At 39.5% G+C, this 17,603-nt stretch overlaps 1 protein-coding gene across 6 annotated transcripts in view; it reads left to right on the top strand.

Annotated features, from left to right (window-relative positions):
- ADGRV1 (adhesion G protein-coupled receptor V1) overlaps nucleotides 1-16,631 on the top strand; it is a 607,523-nt gene extending 590,892 nt beyond the window's left edge. For all 6 annotated transcript variants that reach the window (XM_040448735.1, XM_040448763.1, XM_040448752.1 and 3 more), the window contains 3 exons: nucleotides 3,921-4,112; nucleotides 6,935-7,112; nucleotides 16,194-16,631. In XM_040448735.1, the coding sequence (XP_040304669.1) occupies nucleotides 3,921-4,112; nucleotides 6,935-7,112; nucleotides 16,194-16,312 (489 nt within the window). In that variant the 3' untranslated portion in view covers nucleotides 16,313-16,631. The remainder of the gene's footprint in view (nucleotides 1-3,920; nucleotides 4,113-6,934; nucleotides 7,113-16,193) is intronic.
- The last annotated feature ends 972 nt before the right edge of the window (nucleotides 16,632-17,603 follow it).

Genomic DNA, 17,603 nt, shown 5'->3' with positions numbered 1-17,603 from the left:
CTGCTTGAATATCTTAAAGTTTAAAACTTAGTAAGGCTATGATTTGGTATTAAGGAATCTGTATCAAAATTTCCCTGGTACATGGTATTATACTTTCAATCTGAAGGTTCAGTTATTTTTTTCTTTTACAAGAAATTATTATTATATTAATATTATGTCTTTTTATTCATCTTCAGTTATTCTTTGGATTCCCCTTTTCAAGTATAGCAATGAACAATTCTTGAGTATTTTTTTCCCTATTAGCTTCTGTAATTCCTTTAATCTTTGTCTTTTTCATCTTAGTTCACTGGACTTTATATTAGCAAAATCCCCTTTATTTTCAAACTCTCTGAATCATAGTGCCAACTACTAACAGCACAGTAGTTCAACTTTTGTGGTTACAGTGAGATGTGTGGTGTCTGTAAGACCAATTTCTCATTGCCTGTGGAACTCTAGCTTTTTATTCCTCAAATATTTAAGTGCTGGCACCTCTATAAACTTTACATTTTAGTGTCTAGACATTTAATTCTTTGTGTTTTAATGGCAGGCTAGGCACTATCACCTGCATATTTTTATCATGTATCATTGGCCAAAACTCTTTGCCAGAAACTGAAATAAATATTAGAAGTAGAGGTTGTGTGGAGTCAGTATGTCAGGTTGCTGAACACATTTAGCTCAGTATCTGTGAGAGCTCTTTTTGGATGGGTGTGTTAATGTTCACTGGTGGAGGACACAGTGTAAGGTCTGTCACACTTTGTGTGGAACGTGGAAAAAATAGTGAGCTGAAGTTTCGCTTTATTTAGAGCCGATTTAAAATTAAAGAAATGGGACTGGGCAGCTGTTTTTAAATGGGCTCATTGAATGCATTTGATTTTTTCACCACTTTTTTATAACCTGAAGGAATTATGGGAAGGGCGAGGCAGAGACAAAGGGGATTGCCGACGACGGTGACAGCTTGCATGCAGTTACGGTTTGAATACCTGGATTCTACCCTCTTGTGAGATCTTTTTACAAGTCCTGCCAAGATTAACTGCTCCTGTTTGAAGGCTGTATCGTAGTCCTCAGAGGGAGGCACTTTCAGATTGAAGATGAGTTCTCCAAATCAGCGCGAAGCCCTAAGACTTCACTTCCTTCAGGAGCAGGCAGCTTAATCAACTTGCTGTTTTACCCGGTTCTCCATCTTCCTCTCGGGAAGATCTGTCAAATAGCAAAGTTGATTCTTTCCCACCTTAATGGAACTGATAGATATCACTGAGTTAAGCAGCCACATCTCCTATACTTATTTTCCTCTTTGATCATATTAGGAGAATCTTTTAACTCCTTTAGACATTATGGTCTGTTTGTGTCTCACTGAATGTTTGCCAATAAGTTTAAATGCCTGAATCAAAAAAATAAAGTAAAATAAAAAATTGGCCATAGTAGGTATGGTTCATCCAGATATAATCTAACTAAAGACCTTGAAAACATTTTTCATCATTGTAGTAGGAGATCCAACAAAATTATCAAAATAGCAATGCGCAGAAAGAATTCCCTTCTGTCACCCTTCCCTGAGTAAAGCATAGGAACAACAGGTGGATGGATTATATAGGTCTTGCTTCTAAACGAAGTTAACCTATTACTTTGTAAGGTATTGTTGTCTCTGTGAGCAACTTGAGAGTAGGAATCTGATGTTTTCTCCTTGCATCTCAGTGCCTGACAGTGCACAGATAGTGGGTGGTCAGCATTTTGGATTGAACACTTGAGATTCTAGATTCTCTGTTACATTATTTTACAGACCAGCATATAAGGGAGAGCCTGGGATTGAAACATGCAGTGTTTAGGAAAGGAACTTGTTTTTACTCTGAGGTCAGAAATCTCCATGGCTGAGTACTTTAGATAAAGAAGCTCCCTTTTCTGTATTTGCCCAGCCTGGGCCGGACCCAGGCAAATGTCACACGATCTACATTTAAACATTCTTTTCTTTTCTAAAATGTTTATGTTTCCTGGGGGCACATCTAAAAGATTCAAAGTATTAGCTGTATATGTATTCTTTTAAGAAAAAGAAAAAAAAACACATGTAATTTTCACATGCAAGTTATTTTCAGCAGGCAGTTCCTTTCCTGAAGCACAAAAGGCTAGATATAAAAACAAACAAGAGAGAATGTGCTGTTTTAACAAATGGGTCCTTAGAGATGGATTTTAAAACATGGTTTTTGTTTCCTGATCTAGCTTTTACCCTATCACTTTGTAACACTTAGAGAAATCCTGAAATAAATCAGAGACATTCTCACAGTTTTTAAGGCTGACAGTTTAATTTTTTTCCTGTTTTGTCTATTGCTGTGGCCAATTTAATTAGGTCATACCCATGTGAAAAATTACTTGTTCAAGAAAAATTTTGGACGTGTGTGTGTGTTTTCAGGAAGATTTATTTCTGCTAACGTTTATATCATCATTTGCACGTGAAACTAATTCACTTAACTACATAACTTAAAATACTAATGTTGCTCAAAAACAAACACAACAACCCTAATTCAAAAGGAAACGTGTTTCTGTTAGTAACTTTATATTGTGGTTAAGGTAATTATACTTAAAAATATTTTTAGCAGGTGAACCACTGATTTTAAAACATATCTGTTAATTATACAGATTGGATACCAACTCTGGAAGGGGGAGAAAGACCTAATTTATGGCAGTATTCTAGAAATGGCAACATAGCTCACATGCTAGCATGCCCATCATGCAGACTGTTTTCGAATTTCATTTTATTAAAAATTCATTGTCATTCTTATGCCTTGAGTATTTTCTAACAGACACTTTGCTATTTATACCAGCAGATACAAGTTTCAAGCCCACAAGTATATTATTTGCATTATTGCTTCCATACTCCTAGAAATGTCATGAACCATGTGAGAATGCAAGCTTCACAAAACGAAGAAACTTACTCGTATTTCATGAACAATGTTAACATTAACTCCTTTTCTTCTTTAATAAGCTTGCTTTCATTTTTGTGGATTAATGTAAGAATTTTCATAACTAAGGAGATTCTAATTTGCTTCCAAAACTTAAACACCAAGATTAACAGATACAAAAGCCACAATTTAACATATTTTATTGGCCGAGAATAAAGGTCAAAATTACCAAGCATTATAGAAGCACCATTAGAAGTATACAGTAGATCCCTTGTAGAAATCATGAAGGACAGCCAGTGTAGGCCATGTCTGGAACACAAATGCAAAATCTGAGTTGCTCTCTGTGACGGAAGCAGAGCAATTGTCAAGAGCTTGACTAGGTTGCCAAAGAATTTAAAGGGCCAGCAGATCTTTAAGAACTCACAAGATAGCTTTGTTGTTTCCTGGAACGTTCGCTGAGAAGCAAGGCACGCTAAATACCAAGCAATTCACAGAATTCCTCTGAGTCCCTACCCAGTGATGCTGTTTTCAAATGAAATAAGTCAGTGAGCTGTATAAACAAAATCAGAAGGTTCAATTAGTACTGCCCTTCTGGAAGTCTACCTCACTTCAACCATTTTGCTAGGAAAAAAATGAGAACAAGTGAGATCCATGGGAAAAGAGTAATTTTCTGGAAGGCAAGAGGTTTGCTTTCTATAACAAAAAGGTACACGGCTAATCAGATATGCGTCTGCAGTTTGTTTTCACATATTTGTAGGGCTAGATTTCAGAGTCACTTTTGTTTTAATCAAGAAAAAAATGTGTTGGTTTTTGTTTTGTTTTGTTTTGTTTTTAGTGAGGGGGCACTTTTCCCAAATAACATTGGAAAACTTTTTTGTGACATCCAGAAATTTACAGTGGCCCCTTGCTAGCCTTGTAACATGTTCTGTAATTCCCAGCTTCAGGTAGAATTTGAATGCTTGTAGAAAATCCGGCTATGCTTACAACCACCTTTATTTTTCAGCTGCGGTAGCCGGATTTCCTTTAACAAACTCGGGTTATTTTCTTTTGCAGGGACTTTATGTTTTTGTGGTTTATTTCATTCTGCACAACCAGACGTGCTGCCCTATGAAGGCCAGCTACACAGTGGAAATGAATGGACACCCTGGACCCAGCACAGCCTTCTTCACACCAGGGAGTGGCATGCCTCCTGCTGGAGGGGAAATCAGCAAGTCCACGCAGAACCTTATCAGTGCTATGGAGGAGGTGCCTGCTCTTGCCTTTGCTCCTGCAGTTGCTCACGTTCTCCCCTCCCTCCCTGCCTCCCCTTCCCTCCTCCTTTCTCCCTTCCGTACCCATCTCCCCCTCTCTTCCCACCTCTCCCTCTTTCTCTCTCCCTCCCCCTTTCCCTGTCCACCTCCACCTCAAGATGATTGCAGGTTAAAAGGTACTGTGTGACTTTTAAATCCCTCTCCTGGGAACAGCCTCTGATCAGTGGTATTTGATTGGCTTACTGTGGTATCATGCCTGTTACCTAATTCTTTTTTTCCCTGCCCTGTGAGCTAAACTAACCAGCGATTTGTACTGGGAAGTCAGAACATAATTTGTCGTCTCTTTCTTCAAAATCTTCCTAATTTAAAATGGCAGTGACTGGATGTGCTTTGGAAATGTTTTTTTTAAATACTGTTCTTCCTAAAAATACGTCCTTCACTCTCTTTCTTCACCCATCCCAGCTCATTACTTGGATCCCAGCAAATACTCAGTGAAAAGAAAAGAGGCTAAAACTCTTTTTAAGTACCAGAAAATATTTTAGGGCAAAAGCTTGGAAGAGGGCTTCAGCAGCACTGCTAGAAAAATCTATCCAGGATGTCCTCTGTGATATCCACCTCCCACTGTTCTTTGCATTCTGTCCTCATCATTTTGCTTTCCTCTGTCTAAATCACATTGTCACCAATCTGTCAGTAATGCTACCCATAGCACTGGGACCAATGCTCAAAGTTTAAACTTACATGAAGACATTTGTCCAGGAAGAGATAGTATGCAGGTCCCTGACCATTTCTACAGTGCCAGAAGCATGCTTGCTTATTGCTCCTTACATAACTCACATTGCTGTCTTTGTATTAAAGAGCCAAGGGCAAGGGCACCTGCGTGGTGGCCAGTTAAGCATCGGACTCTTGTTTTAGGCTCAGGTCATGATCTCAAGGTTCCTGAGTTTGGTTCCTGAGTTCGAACCCCATGTTGGACTTTGTGCTGATGGCACAGAGTCTGCTTGAGATTCTCTCTCTCTCCTTCTCTTTCTGCCCATCTCCTGCTTGTGCTGTCTCTGTCTCTCTCAAAATAAGTAAATAAACATTTTAAAAAAGAAAAACCAAGGGAAACAGTATTTGTGTTTGCATCCTGAAATCTGGCAAGAAATCAAAGTGCATCTGTCTGAAAAGGTAATGGTTTATTGATAGGTAAGTAGGTAAATAGGTAGGTAGGTATGTAGATAGATAATCTACCTGCTCAGTGATATTTTTTGTCTCCCATGTTAAATGTTGAAAGGATTTTATTCATGTCAGGTTAAAATTAAAATAGGTAAGTGATCACAAGTATATTTAAGAATTGGGATATGTCTTTAGTACCCTTAAATGTTTAGAAATCTAGTGCCATTTCTATATTCCCAAAGTTGTTAAAATGGAATTGTTTTCACATTGTAGTTGGTACCAATAGAAATGGATACTTTTTTTTTTTTAATGTTTATTTATTTTTGAGACATAGAGAGACAGAGCATCTACGAGGGAGGGTCAGAGAGAGGGGGAGACACAGAATCGGAAGCAGGCTCCAGGCTCTGAGCTGTCAGCACAGAGCCTGGCGCGGGGCTCAAACTCACGGACCGCAAGATCATGACCTGAGCTGAAGTTGGAAGCTTAACCGACTGAGCCACCCAGGCGCCCCAGAAATGGATACTTTTAGAACCAACGATTCAGGAGTTAATCTTTAAAAAAAAAAAAAAAAATGTTTTTTTGTCTTTGTTGTTTATCCAATCTAGCATTTGTCTAGATCTGAACTATACAATACAATAGCCATTAGCCATGTGTGGCTATTTAAATTCAAACTAAGTAAAATTAAACAGCATTAAAAGTTCAGTTTGTCGCTCACCCTGGCCACATTCAAGTGCCCAGTAGCCACGTGTTCCGTGGCTGCCGCAAAGGAGAGCACAGATTTAAAATATCCGTGTCATCACAGAAAGCTCTGCTGAGCGGTGTGGCTCTAGATGGTCAACTTCTTACTGAAATATTTTAAGGCTTAATCTTCTCTCACATTATTCCTACAGTCCTCAGGTCACTTTTCTCAGCAGGAGGCTCCCCTGTAGTCTCTCAGAAAACCCTGTGTCGAGAGGGAGCAGCTGTGACAATTCAGTTCCTGGGCCTGAGCCACTACTTGAATGTTCATGTAGGGTGTTGCACAATGGCACACCCTTCAAGTGTGTCCTGCCTTCCTCAGAAGCTCAGAATTGGCCTTGATCCAGCTGTCAGTGAGGGACTGTCAGCGACATTCTAGAAAGCCACGCAGAGAAGGGAAAGCATTAGGCAAGGAAGGATTAAGGGGTTGTTTATCAGTGACCCAGAGGGAAGTGAATACATTTAATCATTTTGGGTTAGAACTATCTTTTTAATCATTTAATCCAATGATTGTGTGAAGATTTATTTTGTAACTGGAAGTTTCTACCTTTTACTCCCCTTAGGCTATTTTGTCCACCACTCCATTAACTCCCCCCATTATATTCTTAACAGTTTCCTTCCCATACATCCTACAAAAAAATAAAACATGTTGTTTGGGTTTAAAAAATAATTTTCTTTCCCCACACATGACCACATAGAAATCTACAAGTAATTCTAATAGAGAAATTGTTGAGAAACACCAGATCAGGTTGTCTCTAAGGACAAAAGGTAAAATTAAAGAGGTCTTCTTCTAAACAGTTCAGCAGTCCCTTCACTTGATGTTTGTAATAAGAATGTGGAGATAAATTATTCATGTAGATATCAGAGTAACTATGTAAGTGTTGATATTATTGTTTCCTTTTCTCCCCACCCTACACCAAAAAGGTGCCACCTGATTGGGAGAGAGCATCCTTCCAACAAGCCAGTCAGGCCAGCCCTGACCTGAAGCCAAGTCCGCAGAATGGCGCCACATTTCCTTCCTCTGGAGGATATGGCCAGGGGTCACTAATAGCTGATGAGGAGTCCCAGGAGTTTGATGACTTGATATTTGCATTAAAAACTGGTATGTATGAACCCACAAACCACATTAGAAGTAGGCACTCTTGCTATGCTACAACTTATATCCTCTTCCCATGAAGTGCACATCCTGATTCTCATGACCCATTCCTAATCCTAGCCAAACTTTAGGATATTTTGTTCTTGGCACCAACTATAACACAATCTAAAAATAATTTATAATTTGCTTTTAAGAAAAAGGCATACTCTAAATGTAAATGTCTCTGTCCTGGAATCTTGATGTAACACCAAGATACCATTGAAACAATCTCAGTGTTGTAAGACAATCTGGTAGGGATCTCCCTCAGAGAGTTTTGCCTCTGACCTGCCACGGAGACCTGGAGTGTCTTTGAAGCAAAGAATTTCAAAGGCAGTATCATGGGCGGCATGTAGTTCTTTCGTTTTCCAAGCACCATCACATATTGTATCTCACTGGCTCCTCCTACATGTTCAACCCCACTCAGCCTGTGACCCCAATAGATAGTTGTTTTCAAATCAAATATACGGGTTTTTTCCTTTCCTTTAAACATTTTTTTTTAAATTATTAAGTAAACTCTACCCCAACGTGGGGCTTGAACTTAAGACCCTGAGATCAGAAGTCCCATGCTATCGACTGAGCCAGGTAGGTGCCCCTGCAGTTTTTTTTTTTAATTTTTTTCCTCAGAAAGATCTTGAACTGCCAGTGGTATAAAAATGTCAGTGAAATTTTCATTTCTAGATGTGCAAGCAAGCAAGAAGATATGTCCATGCTCAGATGAGCCTATTAAAATAATTATTCCAAGTATATTTTATTATATATATATAATATGGGCATATATATATATATATATGTATATATATATATATATATATTAAGAATAGTGCTTGGAGGGGCACCTGGATGGCTCAGGCAGTTAAGGGTTCGACTTCAGCTCAGGTCATGATCTTGCAGTTTGTAGCTTCGAGCCCCACATCAGGCTCTGTGCTGACAGCTCAGAGCCTGGAGTCTGCTTCAGATTCTGTGTCTCCTTCTCTCTATGCCTCTCCCCTGCTTGCTCTCTGTGTCTCTCTCGAAAACAAATAAACATCAAAAAAAAAAAATTAAAGAAAAAAGAATAGTGTTTGGAAAATGAATACTTTCCAATATTCATATCCAACAATATTGCTGGAAAAATGAATGAAAGAAAAATGAAACTTAAGAGTTTGCTTGGAGGAATAGACATTCACACAAACGTGATATAAGGAAGAGTAAATAAGTAGTGAAAAGAAATATTAATTATTGAAGAGATCAAGGAAATCTTTTTAAATGCTCTCAATTGTATCTTGAAAAATATGTAGGTTTTAAATAGGTGAAGGGTGGAGGAAAGGCATTGCAGACTGAGGGAGTAGAATGAGCCATGCCTTGGGGCTTATAGGTGCTCAGTTTATGGGTGCCTGGGGAGAAGAGACCCTGCCTGCAGCATGGCCAGGGTGGAAGGTGATTGCATCCAGGCAGCAGCACGAAGGCCTGAAACCTGCATGGTTTATAATTTACTGTAGTTCCCCAACTGGGTTTCAGCGAACAACCTCCTTGAGATATTTATAGCCCTCCTCAATGGGAGGATCCCCTGACTGAGTCTATTTGGGAAACTGCAAAGATTCACAATTCAATTAGCATTTTAGCAGCTCTGAAAAGTCCTAGAGTAAAGAAACCCACTTCACTTAATTTAACCTGGTGTTTCCGGAACACATTTAGTAATAGATTCATTTTGTGGAAGCAGAACACTTGCTGGTATTTTACATAATGTTAAAATGCTGCTCAGATTCCATGTTAAGGAGTGGGATTTTTATAGAACCTAGTGAGCCATGGAGGTTTTTGAGGAGAGGAATGGCATGTTCCCACTGGTTTTTGAGGCAAAATAACTCTTACAAAAGTATGAAGAGTAAATTTAGAAGCAAAACCAGAAAGGCTGGGAGATTGTTGCAATTGTCCAAGGGAATGGGGTTTGGGTCCCAGATTTAGGAAGTGGAAATAAGAAAGAGAAGATGAGCACAAGAGGAAGGCTGAGCGAACACTCAGAGGACAGTCAGTAAAGGCTTCTGCTTCTCACTTCAGAGGCTGAGGAATCATGTAAAGAGCATTTGTTCATTGATTTGTTTGCAGCGACAAACTGGTGAGTTCAGATTTGGACTTATTGGTTATTAGGCCTGGTGGATCTTAAACATTCAGGCTTGAAGGATCTTAAGCTGAGGGTTTAGGATTGAAGGTATTGGTTTGAAATGCATCCATGCAGAGACTATATTTGAAGCTGCGGGGATGGACAAGTTTGATCTTGGGAGAATGAAGGAGAGAGAGAAGAAGAAAAGAGGTGAGGAAGGGAAAGAAGAAGAACATCCTAGATAATATCTGCCTTTCAAGAGTGAATAGAAGAGGGTCCCACAAAGGAAACTGCAGCGTGCTGAGAAAGAAGTAAAGAGACAAGAAAGTTTTATGAAGGAGGTAATGAACAACTGCCCAAAATGCTCACTAGCATTAGGACTAGAAAGGGGCTTTCAGATTACTAATAATTCTCAGGGAAGATTATGTCCCCAGCACTACAAAGTGGTCAGTTGTTATTATGACACTGAAAACATAAAATGAATTCTTGCAGGATAATTAAATTAGATGTGGGTCCTATATATATAACAAGTATTAAATGCATTCAGTTCAGGAATGTATGGAATGACTTGCTTACTTATAGATGAGTTTAGCATTCTTTGGAGCTCATTAAACTTGTTAGGAAATAAATACTTAAAAAGACCAAAATAACAGTCTGTAACATTGGATCCCTCTGTTTTCAGAAAAGCACCACCCCCTAGACGCTTCATCGTAGAATATGGTCAAATCAGAGGAGCAGTCCACATACCATTCCACCTACAGCTGAATTTACAATTGATGCATAGGCCAGATTTGGCCCAACAGAGGGTTTTGTTTGATTCTCATAGTGTTGTAACATTTTTTTAAGTACACATTTAAGAATTTAGAGAAATTCCAGGGTGCCTGGCTGACTCAGTCAGACTATGCAACCCTTGATCTTGGGGTCATGATTTCAAGCCCCACGTTGGGTATAGAGATTACTTGAAAACAAAAATCTTAAAAAAAAAAAATTTAGAGGTGTCCCATAAAACCCCACAATTTCTTTTTTTGAAAAATCTAGCAACAGAGTGCTTAAAGTCTAGCACAATCCTAAAATCTCCTTGATTAGAGTTGTGTAATGGCTGCCCCTTTAGACAGAGCATGAGATCTTTGATTTGTCCAGTGCTCACTAGACCTGGGTCACCGGTCTAAGCTATCCCACCTGGTCTCTGTGACATTTGAGTTCATAAACCTTAGTGTATCACAGGTCCACTTTAACCATGGCTTACTCCAGCTCTCATACTGGGCATAGTGGGTCTTCTAAGCCTTTTTCATTTAAACCACTGAACAACTTTGAAAAGCTATCTAACCCTTTGCATATATTTTAATAAAAATGTAAAGGTTTTCATAAGTTAAAATAGGATCAAATAATGTAATTTCCACTGTATTATAAGTTTAAAATGAAAATTTTACATTATTCTTTTAAACTATTTCATAGGAATCTAAATATCATAGCAACTAGATACCCATTGTTATTCATTCCATTTTTAAAATATAGGAGCAGACTTTTTTCTTAGACTTGGAAATTTTACATAATTGTCTTTTCTCCTTGAACTTGTATTTCCACTCCACTCCCACCACAGAATTTTATCCTAATGTAATATATTTTGTGCTTGAAATTCATTTAATCTTCACTTACTCACACTTCTCTCTCACAAAACATGTATATAAATTGAAATTTAAAATTATTCTGTGGCCATAAGGCTATATATAAAGTGTCCAAATTTTCTTTTATTATCATTATAGTTATTATTAATCTACAGTTGAGTAAGTCAGCACTGATTTTAAAACATTAAATGTTTTGGTAAGTAATTATCAAAAACTCATGAGAAGAGTGCACCTTGGGACGCCTGGCTGGCTCAGTCAGATCTCATGGCCTTAAATTCAAGCCCCACCTTGGATAAATAAATAAACTTAAAAAAAAAACTTAAATAAGTAAACTTTAAAAAAAAAAAAAGGAGTGCACATAGAAGTTAAAGATCTGGGAATACATTTTCTTAAAGCTGTCCTTCTCATACCACCCTATACCCTTTAAAAAGCCATGTACTGGGGCGCCTGGGTGGCGCAGTCGGTTAAGCGTCCGGCTTCAGCCAGGTCACGATCTCGCGGTCAGTGAGTTCGAGCCCCGCGTCAGGCTCTGGGCTGATGGCTCAGAGCCTGGAGCCTGTTTCCGATTCTGTGTCTCCCTCTCTCTGCCCCTCCCCTGTTCATGCTCTGTCTCTCTCTGTCCCAAAAATAAATAAACGTTGAAAAAAAAAATTAAAAAAAAAAATAAATAAAAAGCCATGTACCAAAGCCATGTAAAGGAATCCCAATGCTTCAGATGCTTTGTAAAGGACATCAGAGGCACTGACCTGGAGCATTGTATAGTATTAGATTATGAGGTGAGTGACCAGATTTTTATGTTGATCCAAAAATGACAAGATTCTAGAATATGTCAGGCTTGGAACATATTAGGCTTAGAAACAGGGTCTTTGTTCACTGAGGTCTCCTCCCAGAGAGACTAATCCGATTCCTTATCATCCCTCATCTCTTAGCTTCCTGGCTTTACTCAGGCCAAGGACACAAATGTCATGGTAAACATTTCTTTATTGAAAACTTCAAATGATTTCTTTTTCAGTCAGAAGAAAATAAATAACAAGTCCTTGAATAGAAACAAAAACATTCAGAATCAAGGCCCAAATGCTCAAACTGCTCTAAGAACTCATTAATAAATTTCTCTTTCAGCTATATCACATAAAATCACAATGACTTATTTAACTTCAAAAACTTCTAGAGACCAGTGTGCTAAATAAAGTTAAGTGGGCATCAAAATGGAAGAGCAGGATTTGGAAAGCTAGAAGATTGAGGGAGAATGACCTTTGTATTACTGTTACATTTGAAAAATCCACAGAAAATAGGAATGTGCCTTGGGGTCAGAGAGCCCAGTGTTGGCAACCTAGTTCTGCAGTCCACTATCTGTGTGATTTTCAGCAAGTGACTCAAGCTTTCAGTTTCCTCATTTAGCTAATAAGAGTTATTATAAGTAGTTGGTAAGTTTTCCTGGGGTTTAGAGATTGTTAGTGTAAAGAATCTATCAGTAGCTGGCAGTCTAAGTTCAGTAGCACATTGTATAAATTATTTGTTTGGTTCAGCTCATTGTTATGCTTAAAAACAATTTCTTTAGTTTATTAAATTTTTTTGAACATTTATTTATTTTTGAAAGACAGAGAAGGAGTGGGAGAGGGGCAGAGAGAAAGGGAGACACAGAATCTGAAGTAGGCTTCAGGCTCTGAGCTGTCAGCACAGAGCCCAACGCCAGGCACAAACTCCCGAACCATGAGATCATGACCTGAGCCGAAGTCAGACGCTTAACTGACTGAGTCACCCAGGTGCCCCTTTTTCAGTTTATTTATTTATTTTGAGAGAGACAGAGACAGTGCAAGTGGGGGAGGGGCAGAGAGAAAGGGGGAGAGAGAGAATCCCAAGCAGGCCCCACACCTTAATCGCAGATATTCAAGGCTTGAAACCAGGAACTTAGAGATCATGATCTGAGCCAAAACCAAGAGCTGGCAGCTAAACCGACTGAGCCACCCAGGTACCCCTAAAAACAATTTTACATATCCATGCTGCATTCTGAAACACCCGGGTGTTCATTGCATCATGACTATTAAGTGAGGTAGGAATGGGGGTGGCTTGAATATGTGCCGAGAAGGTTTAAAATGTGTTCTAGACCAGGGACAAAGTAGCACAATTACAACTGCCACCACAAAAGACAGTATGGTATAGAAGAAAACACCTTACATTTGGGGTCAGAAGACCATTGGACATCTTCACTCTGGGATTTCCCAGCTATGTGACATGAGCAAGTCAGTCAACACCCTGATCTCCACTCAATCCCTGCATCTGTAAAACAAGACTAATAATCATCCTTTCCTAACTAAACTGTATTGAAATGTTGAAGAAAGGAGAGGCACTAGATGAATGTAAAATATTACATCTAGTTTCTTTGATATTACCTATTCTACCATAGGGAAAGGTGACTATTACCACAGTTAGTGGATTTTTCTTGAATTTCTGGCTTAAAATTTAAGCAGAAAAATTCCTTTCAGAAAATCCTGATACTCACTGCAAAACACCCTCCCAGACTACTTATGCATTACAAAGAGCCCAGAAGCCTGGGGCTATGCTCCCAGTCTGTCATGTTATTACTGTGTGTAATATGGGCCCTTTCTGAGTCTCAGTGAGGGATTAAGAATTGAGTAATATGCATTTATTTCAGCTTGGGAGAAACTGAGAAGGAGGATGAGCTGGGTCATGTAGATGTGGTGATTCAAGGGAAGACTCTATCTACAACTTCCTGACATTTCACAGGGGTCTGGGTTACAAACAAGATGGTGACAGCCATTACTTTGAAAGCTACGCCCCATGTTAAACCTCCCAGCCCTGTCCCCTCTGTTCCTTGCTGTCTGCTCAGCAGGCTTTCGGTACAGAACTTCTCTCTGGTGTGCTTTGTAAATATGCTGGGCAAACACTTCTGTATTCCTAAGGAGATTTGGAGCAGACCAGCACAAAGTCAGTGGGAGCTCATACTAGTTTGTTCATTAAGCCCCACTCTGCCCTGATGGCAGATCTCTGTAGTTGATCTCCTATTGGGCAACTTTGTTATTTAGCCCTTTTGTTCCTCCTTACCTGAGGCTGCTACTGACCTCAGGGCCTCAGTTACCTTCTCCTTATAGAGTAGCCAAGGTCTTCTAATCCACTCAGGTTCTTCCAAGTAGGACAGTTCCCCTGCTCCCCTGGCAGAGAAGCATGGACCTTTTACCCTCCTTCTAAGACATAATAGCAGATTCAAATATTACCTCAGGGGCCAAGCAGATACTGTAGATGACGCAAAAGGACCAGATGAGAAAACAGTGGCAAACCAGAGGGTAGTGCCAGATCCATGTTTTTGCTCCTTTTTTTTTTTTTCATTCCAAAAATGCAGGCCTAGTGCTGCCCTCTGCTTTTTCAAGAGAAACCAAAAATCTGATTTTTTTTTTCACATTAAATGTGTTCGTTTTGGCAACTAAATTTCTAAAAATGTTGTCATTGGCAATATTTTAGTTATTAACTTCCAAGAGTGCATGGGTGTTTGTTATACATTTCGCTCCATGACTTATGTATACATTATCTGGAGAGATACCACATAATTTATTATCCAAACCTGGGCAGTTTAAGAGAAAAAAGGGTATGTGATTCATATTTTTTCAGGTATAAGCTAGGACTTTTCTTTTCAAATACTGCATTCTCTACCTCCCTGTTTTGAAGGAAGGTGAAAGAGCTATCTGTGGAAGGGTGTGGGAATAGGCCTTGATGGATGGGCAGGAAGATACTCAGGCTGGAATTAATGGGCACATGAAGGACGAGACAAGAGACCTGATCACTTTGAGAAAGCTTTCCAATAGGCAAATGTTGAAGTATGTCTATTTGGTAGGGTAGAGCCAGATTAGGATGTGTCCTGAAAGCCAATGCAGACGGTTCCAGACTTGATGTGTTAGTGACACATCAGGAAGAAGAGGGCAGCGAAATGTAGAAAGGATCAGAGGAACAGAACGGGCAATAAGGCTGGAAGAAACATTGTTGAGAACTAGAACGCAGAGCATAGCTTATTAATACATTCAGCAAACATTCACTGAACACCCACAGTGTGCTGAGCACCGTCCTGTGAGTTAGAAGATTCAAAGATATGAGGGATATGATGCAATGAGGGAGTCAGAAATTTTGAAAGAGAACCATCAGGTTTCTGTGGGTCGCCAAGGTAACCGCTGAGTTGATACTGTCAGGAAGAATGGAGGCAGCCAGATTAAGGAGGTGGGGGATGAGAAGGGCATCTCAGGCAGGGGGATAGTAGTGAGACGTCAGGCTAGAGAGCAAAACGGGTCACGCAGATAGTGTGGGCCTTGAAGCGGGACTGAAGACAAGGCCTCCAGTGGTGAGATAGAAGGAAGAGATTCAGGAGAAAGCAGAAGAGCTCTGGAAAGAACCAGCAGGTCAGGGGATGAGACGAGCAAGTGTAGTGTCCCAGAAGCAAAGGGTGGAAGTGGGGTTTCAACAGCAACCTTTCACAGAGAGGGTGGGGAGGACAGACCCAGAAGAAGGAGGGCTTGGCTAGAAGAAGGCAGTGGTGGGCTCCTCCTTCCATCCCCAACTAGGTTAAGACGAACCTAATTCATAGCTACCAACTCTGCACATGTGCCTTTCCTGCGTTTCAAACAGAAAGGGAAGTCTCGGCTGCCCAGCAACTGGTTTTTCACTTTCCTTCTTGTTTGCAGCGTGTGTGCCCAGCAGAGGGGGAGGAGTGGGACCTGTAATCGGTAGTGATTCAGCCCAGCAGCACACCCTGTGACCACATCCCCATTCTGTGTGTGAGTGTGTGTGTGTGTGTGTGTGTGTGTGTGTGTGAGAGAGAGAACATGAGAGTTCGTGTTCCTCCGCGCATTAGACAAGAGAAGAACAAGGTATTACTCCAGCACAGTGTTAAATTCTCTGAATTATTCTGAGTTGTAAAACGAGGAGTGAACAGTGGAGCTTCCTCAAAACAGAGATTCTGGGTGCTCTCTGTAATTAACAGCTAGCCTTGTGGGTTTTGTGTATGGATCTGTTTTGGTTCTGTGTTATGCAATTATTTTTATATTGGGATCAGATCTGAGTCATTCAGAGCCTGTGTCTTCTGGGCGCTGATAGGACCGCAGGTGTTGTCAGTGCAGCTCTTTCTTCTCAGAGCATGCAGCTCTTGATCTCGGGGTGGTGAGTTCAAACCCTACATTGGCTGTGGAGCCTACTTAAAAAAAATTAATAATGATATCTATTCGAAATGTATAGCTCGCTATTTACCAGTGTAATAGAAATAAAAGTGTTGTTTTGATTTAACTTGGCCCTCAAAACACTGCGCTAATGGTTGGGAGTTTTGTGTGTATTCTTTTTCTATTACAGGTGCTGGTCTCAGTGTCAGTGATAATGAATCGGGTCAAGGGAGCCAGGAGGGAGGCACCTTGACTGACTCCCAGATCGTGGAACTCAGGAGGATACCCATTGCTGACACCCACCTCTAGCGCCTTAGTGACCATTAGAATGATACTTTCGTATTTGTATTGGTTTTGAACTAAAACTCTAATTTTTTACATACAGCTCTATAATAGGAACCTATGAATTGTACTGGATGATTAACCCAGAAGTGATTGTTGTGTTGGGAATATGAGTTACTTATCTTTGTGCAACCTGAAAATTCATTGCTATGATGAAGACTGGATCAATTTCTATCCCTTATACCATATATTCCAAGAATACTAGTTGTTTTTTTAATCATCCTGCATGCCTAACATTGTTTAATAAAAGTAATAACAATCAATAAAAACAATAGAATCCATATGACATCACCCAGGCTCGTTATTTATGAGGAAATGTTGTGTATGAGCAAAGAAACACGCTTACCTAGTGTGGTCAGGCACCTTTTTTCTTCCAGTATTGACACAGGTCATCCAGACTTAAGACTTTACAGCTTTTAGAAGACTTTCATTCCTAAAAACCATAAAATGTTATCGTCTGTTAAAGATTCTACACTACGTGTTGACGGGGATACTGCAGTTTGCATCATCTTTCATCAAAAGTATGTATTTCTGCTCATTATAAAATTAGGGATCTGAACATTTTCCAAAATAAATGTTCTGTTCCCAGTTAAAAATAACTACTACATCAAGCATTTTAGCACAGCTAAGAAGAGGAGCATTTAAACAGTGCAGTTTGTTTAGGAGAAATATTTCTGGGTTTTGATTTTTCAGTCTTTCTTTGTCTTGGAATGAGAAATCAGAAAGTCTGTCCCAGAACAAACACTATTGTGTTTGTGATGATTTCATTGACTGTGGTTCCAGAAGAATCATTAGGAACAGAACACAGTTGTCCTAAGGAAGCCTTTGTGACCTTTTGTTTCTGAATTTTTTAGTATTTTTGAGAAAATCAGTATCATCTCAACAAAACAATTAAAATTAAGAATAATTAAGAGAAAAATTTGTTCCTTTAGAGCCATAATTAAAACACCTAAGTGTCCTTTAATTACTTAAGCATGGATTTACTTTTTATAAAACCTGAGTGGCATTATTTATCTTGATGAGATTGTGAAATGACTCTTCTCTTTCTGTTAGTCCTCCCTCTTACTTTGAGTGTTCATGGGTGGATTGTCACTGTAGGTAGGAAACAAAAAGCTGCCCAACAAAATCAAACAGCATAACAAACAAAGCTCCATCCTTGGTGGAGTTATAATCCTTTATGGAAACTTTAGAATAGGTGGTAACAGGATTGTATTTACGTTATGTGACAAATAAGTTGGTTGTCTCTTTCAGCCCCAGC

Source organism: Herpailurus yagouaroundi, unplaced genomic scaffold (genome assembly GCF_014898765.1).
Source record: "Herpailurus yagouaroundi ecotype Mexico unplaced genomic scaffold, PumYag 29, whole genome shotgun sequence".
Taxonomy (NCBI): Eukaryota; Metazoa; Chordata; class Mammalia; order Carnivora; family Felidae; genus Herpailurus; species Herpailurus yagouaroundi.
The sequence above is the reverse complement of the archived record's forward strand: the minus strand, read 5'-3'. Positions and strand labels throughout refer to the sequence as shown.